Source organism: Meles meles, chromosome 7 (assembly GCF_922984935.1).
Source record: "Meles meles chromosome 7, mMelMel3.1 paternal haplotype, whole genome shotgun sequence".
Lineage (NCBI taxonomy): Eukaryota > Metazoa > Chordata > Mammalia > Carnivora > Mustelidae > Meles > Meles meles.
The window spans coordinates 135981447-135997710 of record NC_060072.1 but is presented as its reverse complement, the minus strand read 5'-3'; the positions used below and the strand labels follow the sequence as shown (position 1 = coordinate 135997710).

The following is a 16264-nucleotide window of genomic DNA, read 5'->3' as shown; positions in this document are numbered from 1 at the left end:
ATTCTGCCAATTTTCACAGCCTTCTCCGGGAAAGGATTTTATTCTTTAGCGTCACCATATAGCGCCACCTGCCGGAATTGTTGGGAAACTTCGCAATTAGACCCCTTCCCTGGGCCGTGCTTTATATTCCTCCCCGTTCTTTTTCGGAGGCCCCCTTACACGCATGCGCTTTCGATGGTACGCTTTGACCGTGAGGAACTACAATTCCCAGAAGACTGTGCCGCAAAAAAAAAAAAAAATCCCGTGGGGAGGAGAAGGGAAAACGTGAAGGCTCGCGAGAGAACGGGATCGAGGCGGCTGCGCGAAGTGGGTGGAGCCGGGTGGAGAGAGTGAAGAGGAAGAGGAGGAGGTGCCGTCCCACAATACCAGGCGGGAGGGCGGTAGGCGGTTTGTATCCGGGCTGTGAGGTGCTCCGCGCCTCGGCGGACCTTGCTGCCTCTGTCTCTTTAACGCGAGAGGAAGCGATGCGGAGGGGTGGAAAATGGCAGAGCTGCAGATGTTACTAGAGGAGGAGATCCCGTCTGGCAAGAGGGCGCTGATAGAGAGTTACCAGAATCTGACCCGGGTGGCGGACTACTGTGAAAACAACTACATACAGGTGAGGAGCGCGGGCGCGCGGGCGGGCGGGCGCTGGCCGGCCCGGCGGAGGATCCACCGCCTGCCGCCCGAGTGACCAGCCCACTGGGCGGGGTGGGGAACTGCCCTAACCTCAGCGGCTGCCTCAGCCTCAACCCCAACCCCAACCCCAACCCCAACCCCCAGCCGGGGAGAGCAAGTGGCCCGGCTGAGAGAGTCGGGCTGCGATACAGGAAGTGGCTGTGGTGGTTGAAACCGATAGAAGGGGAGAGAGAAAATGGGCGAGGGAACCCGGAGCTCGCCGCTGCCGCAGCCCGGCGCCCCCCTGCTGTCCGCGTCCCTTCGGGCTGGGCCCCCCGGGTCGCGCGCTGTCCTCAGCAGCCTTCCATTCGCTGGGCTCTTGTGGGAGAGCCAGCTGCCCCTCCGTCCAGAGAGGGGTCTAGGACCGGGAGAGGAAAGGGCAGGGACGAGGCGCGGGGGGGGGGGGGGCGGGGGGGGCGGCAGAAGGGAGAGGAAAAGCGGGGTGTGTGTCGGGGGAGGACGGGTGGGGGCGATTATGTCAGTTCAACCCAGAGGGTGTGTCTTTTATTTATTTATTTTTTAATAAAAATTTGTCATGAGTCACATTACACAGACCTCCCCGAGGAGAGGAGGAAGCGGGTGGGGAGTGAGGGAGGGCGTATAAGCGAAGTTAATCTCAAAATTCCTTTAATTGAAGGTTTATAAATTTGCCTGGCTGTCCGTTTTCAAGTCGGGTTTTTCCCCCTCTCATCATTTTCACTTCCGCCCTCACCATAATGTATTCTAGAGGTGTTAGGACTATCGTTATTATAAAACGATAAATTATTATTAACTACTTGGAAAAATGTCTTACTCTCTCTTCCCCAAAAGTTCTTGAACTGTTGGCTTTAGAAGTAACTTAAAATAGAACGGCGTAACCGCCGCTTGCTTATTTTCTGAGGTTTCTCTCTTTCCGATCTAAGTAAATGCACAGAATCCAGGTGGACTACGGAACATATTTAGTCCTAGGACCATAATGTGAAATGTTCTTGTAAATTTATTAGGACATTCTTGAGGCCTTATTTGTGACAGATTCTCGTTTGTTTTTATTTTAACGATTGGAAGTGATTGATGTTGTGGTAGTTTGGTTTGTAGCTCTTTAACTGGGTAAACCAGCAGTTTGCTGTAGAAGCAAATAAAGAGCAGAGTCCTTTGTATCAATATAATGGGATCAAAAATTCTCTTGTTAGGAGAAGACAAAATCCAAACGGGCTTTGCAAGAATCGGGTTTTCCAATTCAGAACTGAAGTATTTATAGAAATGCCTCCCATGTGATTATCATTTTTAAGAACCAATAGTTTCTGTGTTGGCAAATGCTTTTCTTTATTTTTAGAAGGAGATGCTGTTTTCAGAATATTTTGAATATTTCTCAATTTCCATATTAGTAACATTGTATCTTAAGTATCACCAGTAGGAATTTATCTCATAAACTTCTTCAAGCTTTTACTTCAGGAGTGCAGATAAACTTGTTGAATGCCCCACCATGTCTACTGTATTACTTGGTTTTGCAAACTTTGTAGTTAGCCTTTTAAAAAATACTCTTAAATCTATAGAAATGTGAATATCGTTTTCAAGGAGAAAAGTGGTCTTGTAAATTTATCGATATTAACACACAAGGTGTATTCAATCTCACACGAAAAGCCTTAAAATTGAGGTGAATCTCAATTTGCTAAAGGTTTTGAAGATTTTGAAAGTCAAAGGGAAAACACAGGAAGTTATTTAGCCCCAATCCAGAAAAGTCATTTCTTTGTAGAAGTCAGTAAATAAATACTTCATAAAAGGGTGGCTTCCTTTGTTTTGCGTGTTGGGAAGTCTGACAAATATATGGTGTGGTAACTGCTATGTGTTGGCAAATGCAAACGTGTTTTAACTTGTCTGATGACTAGTATTTTTTCAGGTAGTTGTGTGCTGTAATGTTTTTATTTTTTTTTCCTCCCTGACCTCTCTTCTCTTCTCCTCCTGCCACTATCATGTAGCTCTCAAGCACTTTTAAACTTCATTGGTAATATTCCTAGTTAGGATAAGTCATGGAATAAATCTCCTGTAGTCTCTCTTAAACATGTTAGTACCATGGTGCCAAGAGCCATTGCCAGTGGCCCCAAATTGTTTTTGGTTTTTCCAAACTTGACACCAGTGAGGTATTCTGATCTTGGGGAGAGGGGGATGAAATTCACACAATGTTTGTCTTAGTAGCCTTGAAACCTTGGGTAGCATGATGCAGGCTACTAGCTTTCTTCCTGAGATGCTGAGGTGGGGTCAGGCTGAGAAAGTGATAGAGACTGTGGAAGTTGATAAAGTAGTTGTCTTTGTGGTGTGCTGTGCTGCTAACTTTGGTGCTGTGAATAGGAAACAAATAGTGCTAGAAATAATCCATTTAGATGTCTTTTGAGATCTTTCTATATCCTTTCTGTGACTCTGATTGGCTTATAACCAACATTCTACATAAACATACCACCTTTCAGGGAAGGTATACAGTCACTTGTGTTTTGAGAATTTTTTATACCTTGGATGAGTTAATTTATAGCCTGGGTGATTTCTATCCTGAGAGTTTAATTTTCATTTTGTTTTCCTACAGCTTGGAAGTACAGTTCAGTTCAGGTGAGTTGTTTAGCAGACAAGTTCTTTTGGCTGTAATGCAGTTGAGCCTAGAGCACTTTGTTAGCTCGTTGGGTCCTGTTGACTTTAATTATTGAATTGTTTTAGACTTCTCAGAAGAGTCTATTATTGTAAAAAGGATGGGGATTTTGAAATTGCTTTGGGGAAAATACTCAAAATATAAAATGTTTTTAATATAGATGTGAAGAAAAATCTTTGCCTTTTTCTGTCTTTGGTTTTTCTTGTCGGTTATGTCAGAGACAATCACTTCTCAGCTTGTACACACGCATCTGATCGGGCCAGTTCTCTTTGCTCTACTGTAGGGTCTGTACGTCCTTTGTCATGGGAACTATTTTGGGGAATAGGAAGGTAAGCTAAGTGAAAAGGAGTAGAAACTACTTAAGAAATGTTTCTCAGCATGTTAATCTCAGCATGTTAACTTGTTAATTTAATTTTGCTGCCTGGAATTCCCCCAACTAGAGCTATATTTGGGTTACAGGTATATTCTTTTTTTTCCCCCTAATGAATTGATCTGGGACCTTTTTTCCTCTTTTTTACTTGTCAGACAGTGAGCATAAGCAGGGGGACTGGCAGAAGGAGAAGCAGGCTTCATACGGAGCAAGGAGCCCAGTGTGGGTCTCAATCCCAAGACCCTGGAATCATGACCTGAGCCAAAGGCAGACACTTAACTGACTGGACACCCAGGTGTCCTTAACAAGTATATTCTAAAGTCTGGAAGTATGAAGGAGATATCATCAGTGAGCTACTTAGTTTAGCTTGTTTTCTTTCTTCCATGATATTAGCTTATGCTCATTGCTCATTATGCACGTTTGATCTAGGAAGGCAGGTGATTTTTGAGAAGGAATACTTTGGAGTAAGTAAAAGCTAAATTTCTGATACTGTACAATGTATGCCAGTTTATAAATAATGTAAGTTGTTATTAGAGTAATTCTGTGATCAATCTGCAGTTCAGAGGCATCAAATACCTAGCCTAAAGTTCTGTATCTTGTATTAGGTGGTGTCTGGAATCAAACCTAGATTTATTCATTTATTTTTATTTTTTAAGATTTTATTTCTTTATTTGACAGAGAGACAGTGAGAGAGAGCATGAGGGGGAGAATGTCAGAGGGAAAAGCAGACTCCTTGCTGAGCAGGGAGCCCGATGCAGGACTCAATCCCAGGACTCTGGGATCATGACCTGAGCCGAAGGTGGTCGCCCAACCAACTGAGCCACCCAGGCGCCCAAACCCAGATTTTTAAATTCTGTATCCTAGTTCCTTTTAATGAATACTGACTGAATGGGGTATTTACCTCAGCTTAGAGGATAAAAAGCTGGTATGAAGGGGCGCCTGGGTGGCTCAGTGGGTTAAAGCCTCTGCCTTCAGCTCAGGTCATGATCTCAGGGTCCTGGGATCGAGTCCCGCATCAGGCTCTCTGCTCAGCAGGGAGCCTGCTTCCTCCTCTCTCTCTCTCTCTCTCTCTCTCTCTCTCTCTCTCTGCCTGCCTCTCTGCCTACTTGTACAATAAATAAAATATTAAAAAAAAAAAAGCCGGTATGAAGAGGGTACTATAATTGCTTCTATTATTGAGTGCCTACTCTGTCATAGTCTCTGCTGGTTGATTTATATTATCTTTAATCCTTACAAAAACTCTCCATGATAGCCAGTATCCTCACAGATGAGGAAATTAGGAGTCAGAAAAGTTAAATGAATTTTATTTAATCATACAGTTAGTAATTGGCAGTCAGGGTTTCTGCCTAACTCAGAGAGGCTCCACAGGCTCTTCGCTCTGGCCATACCACACTGTCTCCAGACTTGAATGAGTATGAACTCAAGAGACTAATTCAGAAATGTCATGGAATAAATAGACTCTTGTTGGGCAAGTCTAGGAACCTAACGACTATTTTACATTGTTTCTTCTGAGTTCCAGGTTGCAAATAGAAGAACAGTTATTTGTACTTTGGGTGCTTGTCTTCATCATTAAAGGGTGGTAGCTTTGTCACTTGAAGTGCTGAATTACAGGAATCAGGCTAGTTTTTCATTGAACTTAGTGGATCCTTTTCCTTTCTGTACATCCTTGTTTGTTTTTGAAATTCTAATTCAGCTTTGCAATTGTGATAAGACAATTTGTGGAATAAGTGGGGGAAGTTAAAGTTAAGCATCTGACTCTTGGTTTCCACTCAGGTCATGATCTCAGGGTGGTGAGATGAAGCTCTGCATTGGGGGTCTGTGCTCAGTGTGAAATCTGCTTGAGATTGTCTCTGCCCCCGCAAATAAATAAAATCTTAAACTAATGTCCCCTCCTTTTTCCTTTTGTAACTTTAATATTAATAAGAACTTTACCTGTGGTGCTTTAATCTAGTCCTGATCTGTTTAGATCCTGAGTTTTAGCATGCTTGTGTCTTTTGGACATCCTAGTCCGTCAGGATGAGGACACTTTGAATTCCTTCTGTGTGCTGCTGCTTCTTCCGTAGTTGACGAATGCTAATACTCATAGTGGAAGAAAGGTATTTGAACAAATGGAGGTCTGATCTTTGGTTGTGGTTGAAATAGCACTACCATTTCCAATCCATCATCATCTCCTCAATCATTTAGAATAACCCCGTTTATCTGTCTTGAGTGAAATTTGTCCTAGGAATTATATCTGTGAGTTGACAAATACATTAGCTAGAAAGGAAGAGCACTAACATTGGGAGAAGAGATTATTAGGAGATTATGTAGATGTAATTCCGTAAAAAATCCATGTTGGTCTGAAAAGTAAATTTAATAGTTAAATTCTAATTTAGGGGGATTAAAAAAGTTGAGGGGTACCTGGTTGTCTCAGTCAGTCTGGGGAGCATGTGACTCTTGATCTTGCTCTTGAGCTCTGAGTCGTGGTTTTGAGCCCTATGTTGGCTGTAGAGATTACTGGGAAAACAAAAAAGAAAAAAAAAACTTAAAAAAAAAGTTTGGGGGCGCCTGGGTGGCTCAGTTGTTAAGCCTCTGCATTCTGCTCAGGGTGTGATCCCTGGGGTCCTGGGATTGAGCCTGGCATCAGGCTCCCTGCTCAGCAGGAAGCCTGCTTCTCCTCTTCTCACTTCCCCTGCTTGTGTTCCCTCTCTTCGCTGTGTCTCTCTCTCTCTCAAATAAATCAAATCTTAAAAAAGTTTGAATTTTGAGGGAACTGTATAGTTTTTCTAATGTCTTTTTGTGTCGATTATGATCTTCATTGAAGTTATGGTTTGATTTTAGAAGAAATAATAGTCAAACCCAGAACTAAAAACTTTTTAGTCCCTAATTGTGAAGACTAAATAAAAAAAATAAGGGATTAAAAAAAAATTACAGCATTAAGGGTTGCTTGGGTGGTTCAGTCGGTTAGCGTCCAATTTTTGATCTCCACTCAGGTCTTGATCTCAGGATGGTGAGTTTCCAGCCCTGGGGTGGAACTCAGCATGAAACCTACTTAAAAAATTAATTTATTTGAATTAATTAAAATTTAATAAGTATATAAAAATTAATTAATTTAAATTAATTAAAAAATAAATTAATTTAAAAAATTACAGCATTGAGAATATAAAACATTTGGAAAGTAGTAATTATTGGATTTTATTTTTATTTATTTAAAATTTATTTATTTATAATCTCTATACCCAACGAAGGGCTCAAACTCACCGCAAGATGAAGAATTGCATGCTCTACTGACTGAGCCCGCCAGGAGCCCCTGGATGTTATTTATTTGTATTTATTTGTTTATTTTCATTTTTTAAAATATTTTATTTATTTATTTGACAGAGAGAGAGAGTGAGAGAGGGAACACAAGCAGAGGGAATAGAAGAGAGAGAAGCAGGCTTCCCGTTGAGCAGGGAGCCTGATGAGGGGCTCGATCCCAGGACCTGAGCTAAAGGCAGATACTTAAAGACTGAGCCACCCAGGCGCTACCATTTTTAATTTTTCTTAAAGATTTTATTAATTTGTCAGCATAAGCAGGCAGGCAGATGGAGAAGCAGGCTCTCTGCTGAGCAAGGAGCCTGATGCAGGACTCAGTCCCAGGACCCTGCGATCATGACCTGAGCTAAAGGCAGATGCATGACCAACCAGCCACCCAGGTGTCCCGACATATTTTAATTTACAGCTAATTTTGTTAGTCATACCTTCCACAGGTTGATTAGATATAGCTATATTATTTGGTTTGTAATGGAAGGGCTTTTTCGTTTTGTTTTGAGGATTTAATTGGCTTTTTTAAGCAATTCATGAATCCAGGATTATTCCACATAGCAAGCAGAGAGGAGCTTGCAAGTGGAATTTTCTTATTGAGGTTTAATTCATATAACATAAAACCAACCATTTTAAAGTATATAGTCCAATGGTCTTAGTACATTTACAGTGTTGTGCAACCATCACCTTCATCTAGTTCGAAAACATTTTTATCACCCTTCAGAATGACCTTGTACTCATTAAGCAGTTTGTCCCTGTCTCTACCCACCTAGTACCAGGCATCTACCAATCTGTTCTCTGTCTCTCTGAATTTATCTTTTCTATATAGTTCTTATATATAAGTGGAATTATACAATATGAGGCCTTTTGTTTCTGGCTTCCTTCCCTTCATAGTAAGTAAAATATTTTTGAGGTTCATTCATTTTATAGCATGTATTAGTACTTAATCCCTTGTTATGACTGAGTATATGTCATCCATTGATGGACATTTGTGTTGTTTTTACCTTTTGGCTATTGTGAATGATATTGCTATGAATATTCATGTATGGTATTTGAGTGCCTCTTTTTAGTTCTTTGGCATATATATACCTAGGAGTGGTTTATAATGCTCTTTTGTTGTGAAATATATAACTAAGTTTGCACTGTAGTACCATTATACTGCAGTGTAATGAGGGAATTCCAGGCATAAACATACTCAGAATTTCAGTATAAATTGATAGACATTTAGGCTTAGAGCTTAATTTTTCCTTTTACATATAAGCTTAATTTTCCCTGATTACCAGAGTAATATCAAATATGGTAATTGGATAAATTTTAAACTTTTTTAAAGATTTTATTTATTTATTTGAGAGAGAAAGAGAGACCACAAGTAGGCAGAGAGGGGGAAGCAGGTTCCCCGCTGAGCAGAGAGCCTGATGCGGGGCTTGCTCCATCGCAGGACCCTGAGCCAAAGGTAGAGGCTTAACCCACTGAGTCACCCAGGTGCCCAAATTTTAAACTTTTTAGAAAAATACATGGCTTAGACAGTTACAAGTTGGTGGAGCTTATGACTCTTGATCTTAAGGTTGTGAGTTTGAGCCCCATGTTGGGTATAGATATTACTTTAAAATCTTTAAAAAAAAATCACTTCTGTATACAGGCTTTAAAGAACATATCTAAAGTTTATGCTGTACAGTTAGTAAACTCCTGTGTTTACTCTGAGGCAGAAAATATTTCAGTCATAATTTATTTTAAAAACTAAAAACGTTTGAAACTTTTGTGATAAATCAAATGTGAATTCTTACTCAGAGCTTAAATGAAGCATAGTATGCAAGATATGGATCTGGATATTCTCAGATGCTTTTATTTATTTATTATTATTTTTTAAAAAGATTTATTTATTCATTTGTCAGACAGAAATCACAAGCAGGCAGAGAGGCAGGCAGAAAGAGAGGAGGAAGCAGGCTCCCTGCTGAGCAGAGAGCCCCATGCTGGGCTCAATCCCAGGACCCTTGGATCATGACCTGAGCTGAAGGCAGAGACTTTAACTCACTGAGCCACCCAGGTGCTTCTCGCAGCTGCTTCTAATTAGATCAAGTTTTTATTTTTTATTTCCTTAAAGCTTAAAGGGAACAAAAATACTGTGTTAATGACAATGTATGTTACTGAAAAACTTTAATTTACCTTTAAGTCACTTATTTCCCGAATGTCTTATTTAATTTCTAGTAGTAATATCTACATGCTGTGATAAAATTGCATTTGATAAATTTTATTTTTTCCTTTTGTGGAAAGACAAACATGGTACCTTTTTTTTTTTTTAAGATCTTTTAATTTTTATTCTTAAGTGATCTCTACACCCAGCGTGAGGCTTGAACTCACAACCCTGAGATCAAGAATTGTATGCCTACCATCATGACCTGAGCCGAAGGCAGAGGCTTAACCCAGTGAGCCACCCAGGTGCCCCACAAATACTTATTTTAAAAAGTTGTAGCTGGAAAGGGTTTATGAGTGCCATTTTATATATATATATATTTTTGAAGATTTAGTTATTTTAGAGAGCATGAGCGGGGGAGGGGCAGAGGAAGAGGGGGAGAGAGAGAAGCAGACTCCCTGCTCAGTGCAGAGCCTGACTAGAGCTTCCATCTCACAACCCTGAGATAATGATATGAGCCGAAATTGAATTGGGTGCCCAACCATCTGAGCCACCCAGGCGCCCCTAGGCATCATTCTTAACTCCATTATTCCTCTTTGTTCTCTCCTCCCAATTCATCTGTAACAAGTCCTGTTGATTCTTCCTAAGTATCTCCTAAATTGGCCTATTCTGTCTTTACCATCCCAGTGTAAAGCTTAGACAACTGCTGTAGCTTCTAATTGTCTTTACATCACCACACATCTTCCCCTGATCACAGTCCCATTATCTGTCTATGCTGTGGCTCTAGTGGTATTTTCAGAAGAGAAATCTGATCATGTTACTCCCTTCTTAAAGATCTTTCAGTGATTCCCCATAAGTATACAGTCTCATAGTAAGTCCTAAGAGGCTGCATATAGCATAGCTCCTATTTTTCTAGTCTTGCTGCTTTCATTCCATTACCCGATTCATCTTAGCAGTCATATTGACCTTTCAGTTTTTGAAATTTCATTCTTTTCTGCCTTCGCAGATGTCGTTCTCTCACTAGAAAACTTGTTCCTCTCAGTCTGAATATTACCATTTGTCAGGTCTCATAGTTCAGAGGAAATTACGGTACTTATTCATTCTTCGCTTGATAAAATTCTTTGAGTACCTACCATCTGTCAGGTACTCTCCTAGGTCCCAGAGATACTATAGTAAGGCCAATTACCTACGCTTATGAAGTTTTCCTTATAGAGATGAGGCAGACAATAAACACTAAAAAATAAGATGGTTTTAGATAGGGAGAAGTGCTGTTTGGAAAATTACATGAGAAAAAAAAAGTGATTTAAAAAATGGGCAAAAGACCTGAGTTGATATTTTTCCAGAGAAGATGTACAGATGGGTAACAGACACATGGAAAGATCCTCAACATTGCCAGTCATCAGAGAAATGCAAATCAAAACTGCAATGAGATATCACCTACACCTGTCAGAATGGTTTGAATCACAAAAGACAAGAAATAACAAGTGTTGGTGAAGATGTGGAGAAAAAGGAACCCTGTGCACTGTTGGTGGGAATGTAAATTGGTACAGCTACTGTGGAAAACAGTATGTAAGCTCCTCAAAAAATTAAAAATAGAAATATTTTATGATCCAATAATTTCACTACTGGGTATATACCCCCCCAAAAAATGAAAACACTGATTTGAAAAGATATGTGCACTCCTGTGTTTATTACAGCGTTATTTGCAATAGCCAAGATATGGAAACTGTCTAAATGTCCATTGGTAGATGTGTTAAGGAAGATGTGGTATACAGACACACACACACACACATACACACACAATGGAATATTACTCAGCCATGAAAAGGATGAGAATTTGCCATTTGTGACAGTGTGGATGAACTTAAGGGTACAATGATAAGTGAAAAAATCAGACCAAAAAAAATACCGTAGGATTTAACTCTTGTAAATACAAACCGAACAAAGTGATGGTTGCTAGAGGGAAGGGAGTGTGGGCAAAATGGATGAAAAGGAGTGGGAGATACAGGCTTCCAGTTATGGGATGAATAAGTCATAGGAATAAAAGGCACGGCATAGGGAATATAGTTAATGATGTTGTCATAGTGCTGCATGGTGACAGATGGTAGTAGCTATACTTGTGGTGAGCATAGCATAATGTATAGTCTTCTCTGGAATTACCGTGTTGTACACCTGAAACTACTGTAGCATTGTGTGTCAGTTATGCTAAAAAAAATCAAATACAACAGAGCAAATGAACCTAATATTACACTGACCTGGTTTTCAAAAAAAACAAAAAACAAAAACAGGGGGCGCCTGGGTGGCTCAGTCATTAAATGTCTACTGTCAAGTCAGGTCATGATCCCAGGGTCCTGGGATTGAAGCCTGCATTGGGCTCCCTGCTTGGCGGGAACCCTGCTTCTCCCTCTCCCACCCCTCCTGCTTGTGTTTCCTCTCCCGCGATGTCTCTATCAAATAAATAAATAAATAAAATCTTTAAAAAAAAACCATGATAATTAAATGGGGTGACAATACAGAAAATCTGAATTGGAAGGAGGACTTATTTAAAGAAGTTCGGGAGTGGTACTCCGAGGAGGCGACATTAGAGCTGAGACCTGGAGGGTAGATACGGCATCTTCCATATGAAGATCTGAGGAAAACGAAAGATGGGAAAAATCTTTCTAAGGGTAATACGGTTAGAGGATAGTTAGTGAGAGGGAAACTGGTAGGAGAGAGATCTGAGAGATTGTCAGGAGCCAGATTATGTAGGGCCTTGAAGGCCTTGAAAAGAGGTTTGATTTTATTAAAAGTGTGTTGGGGTTATCATTAGAGTACTTGATTTACTTTTTAAAAGAATTGTTCAGGCTACTGAGTGGAAAACATACTGAAGGGAAGGCAAGAGTAGAATCAGCCAGCAGGGAGAGTATCCTAGTTTTCCAGGCAGGAAATGGGAATTGCTTATACTTTAGTGTGGGGTGGGGAATTAAGGGGAGAGCTTGTTTTTTGTTTTTTTTTTTAAAGATTTTATTTATTTGACAGAGATCACAAATAGGCAGAGAGGCAGGCAGAGAGAGAGGAGGAAGCAGGCTCCCCACTGAGCAGAGAGCCCAGTGTGGGCCTGGATCCCAGGACCCTGGGATCATGACCTGAGCCAAAGGCAGAGGCTTTAACCCACTGAACCACCCAGGTGCCACGAGCTTAGATATTTTTAAGAAAGAGCTGGACAGGGTTTATGGTGGACTGAATATGGGGTATGAGGAAAACAGAGGAGTCTAAGGATGACTCCTAGTTTAAGTTTTTTTCTAAGTATGTCCGTGGATGGTAGTGCATGTGTGGGAGGTTATCGAGAGTACTGGTTGTTAAGTATGAGGTATCAATTGACAACTAGATAGGCCAGATGGTCATTCTGGAGCTTAGGAAAGAGAGTTGGTGATCAGTGTTTAGGCGTTATCACAGAATAGATTAGCACTGTCTCACAAAAATACAAAGTGAGGCGCATACGTAATTTTAAAATTTTCTAATAGCCATATTAAAAAAGTATGAAGAAGTAGGTTGAAATTAATTTTAATAACCCAGTGCATCCAAAATAATTATTTCAGGAAGCAGCCAGCATAGTTAAAAGGATATTTTACATTCTTTTTTTTTTCTTTTTAATACTAAGTATTTGGAATCTGATGTATTTTATACTTAACAGCACATCTTAGCTGGGATATGGATAGTGAAAAACTGGGGGGATTAATGGGTGGGAAGTGCTGTGGTATGAAAGGATAGTTGGAATTGAGGTACTAGAGTAAGTAAACTGTAGAGATGGAAGTTGTGTGTGTGGAATGTGGGATTTTTGAAATCGAAATTTTTGAAATTGGTATAATTCCTTGTGGTGATCATGGGAATTTTTACTGTGGTGAAGAAAACATTATTTCAGTTCAGGAGGTCAAGTGAAAGGCAAAGATTTTTGGTGGATTATCTGAGTATATATTGACATCACTAAGAAAAATGGTATGAATAGTGGTGAATTAGTGAATTAGATTTTAGAGTTTCTCAGTCTGTTGGATGTTGGTAGAAGACACTTACAAGGAGGTTACTTCCTTAGAGACCTCTTCCCTGTCCCACCAGGTCAGTTTATACCCTGTTAAATGCTCGCATAGAATCCTGTATTCTCTGAAGCACTCATTGTACCTATTCGACACAGATGCCAAACTCCAAGAAAGCAGGACCAGCTTTGTCTTGTTTATTCCCATAGCTCCAGTGCCTTCTCAGTACCTGGCTCATAAATTCTCGTGAAGTGTGAAGTCTGGAAGCTTGGTTCTAGTCTTCATTCCATCATGACTTAGTCATATTGTAACCAGCCTTTAACTCTCATTTACCTTCTGTGAAAGGGCCAATTTGAATTAGCTTATGTCCAGAGTGCAAATATTTATGTTTATTTAAAAGAGGTTTTTTTTTTTTAAAGAATTTATTCATTTGAGAGAGAGCTCATGCGTCAGTGGGGGGAAGGGTGGACGGAGAGGGAAAAGCAGACTTCCCACTGAGCAGGAACCCTGACCTGGGGCTTGTCCCCAGAACCTGGAGATCAAGACCTGAGCCGAAGGCAGATGCTTTAACTGATCGAGCTACCCAGGCACCCCTATTTTTTAAAAAAAGTTTTTAAGTTTTAATTCCAGTTATTTAATACAGTGTTATCTTAATTTCAGGTGTACAATATAGTGATTCAACAGTTCTATGCATCTCCCGATATTCATGATGACAAGTACACTACTTAATCCCCAGATTGACAATTCTGATGGTTTTTAGTAAAGTTTGTTCCTCTGTGTATGACTTTCAGCCTGACAATTCTGATGTTTTTCATTAGTTTCTGAGTTCTTCAGTTTTCTCCAAAATAAAAAAAAAACAAACAAATCTCTGAGTTACTTAGACTTGTTCCTTCCATTGTGTTGTTAGCAGATACTATGTTTCGGTGTTTACTTTGTTATAATTAAGATATCAAGACACAGAATAAACAGATTGTTCAGGAGATCATTTAATTCCAGTTTTTATGAGCTGTGATCTTAAACATTCTTAAAGCCTTTTTGTTAAAATCAACTTTTTCAAGTCTTCCTGAAGAGAGAAAATGTAGGGGAGGATGTGTTAGGATGTCTTTTTCTTTATCTCTTGGACCAGTTTTCTGCAGTATAGGTCAATAGTACTGAAACGTTTGGTCTTAGGACTCCTTTATACTCTTGAAGTATTGAGATCCTTAGAGAACTTTTCTTTAGATGAGTTATATCAATATTTGTATTGTATCAAATTTTGTATGAAAAAATTAAGACCAAGTTTAAAATAATTATTAATTCAGTTAAATAACATGTAATGAATTTAATATTGTTAATGTAAATAATGTATTTTTTGAAAAATAACCATAATTTTCCAAAACAAAAAAATTATGTTTAATAGGAAGAGTGGCATTATTTTACATTATTGCAAATCTCTTTAGTGACTAGCTAATAGACAGCTAAATTTTCATCTGCTTCTGCACTCAATCTGTTAAGATATTTTGGTTGAAGAATATGAGAAAATCTGGCTTCATACAGTAGGAGTTGGATTCGGGAGGAGTATTTTGTGCATATAATTGTGGGTAATTTTGTTGGTATTTCATCAGAACTTGGCACATAATAGTTTCCTAAAGGTTGGTGTGGACTCTGAAATCATATCAGTAAACATTTTGTACTCCATTACACTAGAAATTGTTGTATAAGTCATTTGGAAAAGTAGCGAAGAGCTTTCAAGCCCATGTTGATGGATAGATTTTCAAAAATTCGAATTTATGCTTGAAAGCTTGAATTTTGCATTGGCAACAAATATCAATTATTTTTTTTGAAGTGGTAGACTCATCTGAATAACCATAGTTTGTTAGTTGTTTTTTGAAGTATCAATGAGCTCGTTTTTGAAGTTTTTTGAAGTTCCATGGAAAAGTGGCTTTCAGCTTGCAGATAAATTGCACAAGTGCTTTTTCCTAAAGGCAACCATCATACTTAGAATGCAAAAGTATTTTATGTTTACTCCCCATTTTGTCACATGGAATATTAAAAGTCATCTTAAGGGCCAAGATTTAGTAGAGTTAGTATTTTTTCCTCTTTCTTCAAGAACATTTTAAATGAAGCTGTCTGTCCGTCTCCCTCCCCCCGCCCCCCTCCGGTGAGCGGTTAGCAGTATAGAACACAACAGTTGGGGGGGCCTGGGTGGCTCAGTGGGTTAACCCTCTGCCTTCAGCTCAGATCATGATCTCAGGGTCCTGGGATTGAGCCCTACAGCAGGCTCTCTGCTCAGCGGGGAGCCTGTTTCCCCTTCTCTCTCTACCTGCTGCTCTACCTATTGTGATCTCTCTCTGTCAAATAAAATCTAAAAAAAACAAAAACAAAAACAACATAACAGTTGTTAGTGTGGTTGGTGATACTGACTTGGTTCATGCTAGAAGGCTGGTGGTTTGTCATCTTTGCTTTATTACCATTGTTGCAAATGTAAACGGAAAAGAAGGCAAATAACATCAGTATTATTGTGAAAATATTTTTGACCTTGTGAACCTCCGAGAAAGGTCTTAGGCACCTTCAGAGGTCTGCAGACCACACTTTGAGAAACTTGGTATAGATAATTGGTTTAGTAGTCTTTTTTTTTTTTAAGATTTTATTTATTTATTTGACAGAGATCACAAGTAGGCAGAGAGGCAGGTGCAGAGAGCGAGAGGGAAGCAGGCTCCCTGCTGAGCAGAGAGCCCGATGCGGGACTCGATCCCAGGACCCTGAGATCATGACCTGAGCCGAAGGCAGCGGCTTAACCCACTGAGCCACCCAGGCGCCCTGGTTTAGTAGTCTTAATGTCTTCCTTTTGTGGTAATAATAGTCTGAATTTTAAATATAACTGTACAGCGCTATGTGTATTGGGCATCTCTGACTAAAGTAGCTTGGGTAATAGCTCAATTTTTTTTCCTTTTGTAGGAATTTAATTTTTATTTAAATTAAATTTTGTTAGGTAGGAATTCTCTTAGCATTGCATATACTATGTTAATTATTTGGGTAGTCTTTATATTCTGAGTCTTATTATTGCTCTGTTTTACTTCTCGGTAGCACTGATTTTGAATACTTGAAAAAGTTTCATATGTGGGGTGCCTGAGTGGCTCAGTCATTAAGCGTATGCCTTCTGCTCAGCTCATGATCCTGGGGTCCTGGGATTGACTCTCATATCGCGCTTCCTGCTCAGT

At 39.7% G+C, this 16264-nt stretch overlaps 1 protein-coding gene across 6 annotated transcripts in view; it reads left to right on the top strand.

The window, feature by feature from the left end:
• The first annotated feature begins 351 nt into the window (after window positions 1-351).
• Window positions 352-16264, top strand: part of ABI1 (abl interactor 1) — a 127295-nt gene continuing 111382 nt past the window's right edge. For 5 of the 6 annotated variants that reach the window (XM_046011182.1, XM_046011178.1, XM_046011181.1 and 2 more), the window contains exon 1: window positions 352-598. In XM_046011182.1, the coding sequence (XP_045867138.1) occupies window positions 482-598 (117 nt within the window). In that variant the 5' untranslated portion in view covers window positions 352-481. The remainder of the gene's footprint in view (window positions 599-16264) is intronic. The other variant, XM_046011180.1, reaches the window with a different exon arrangement.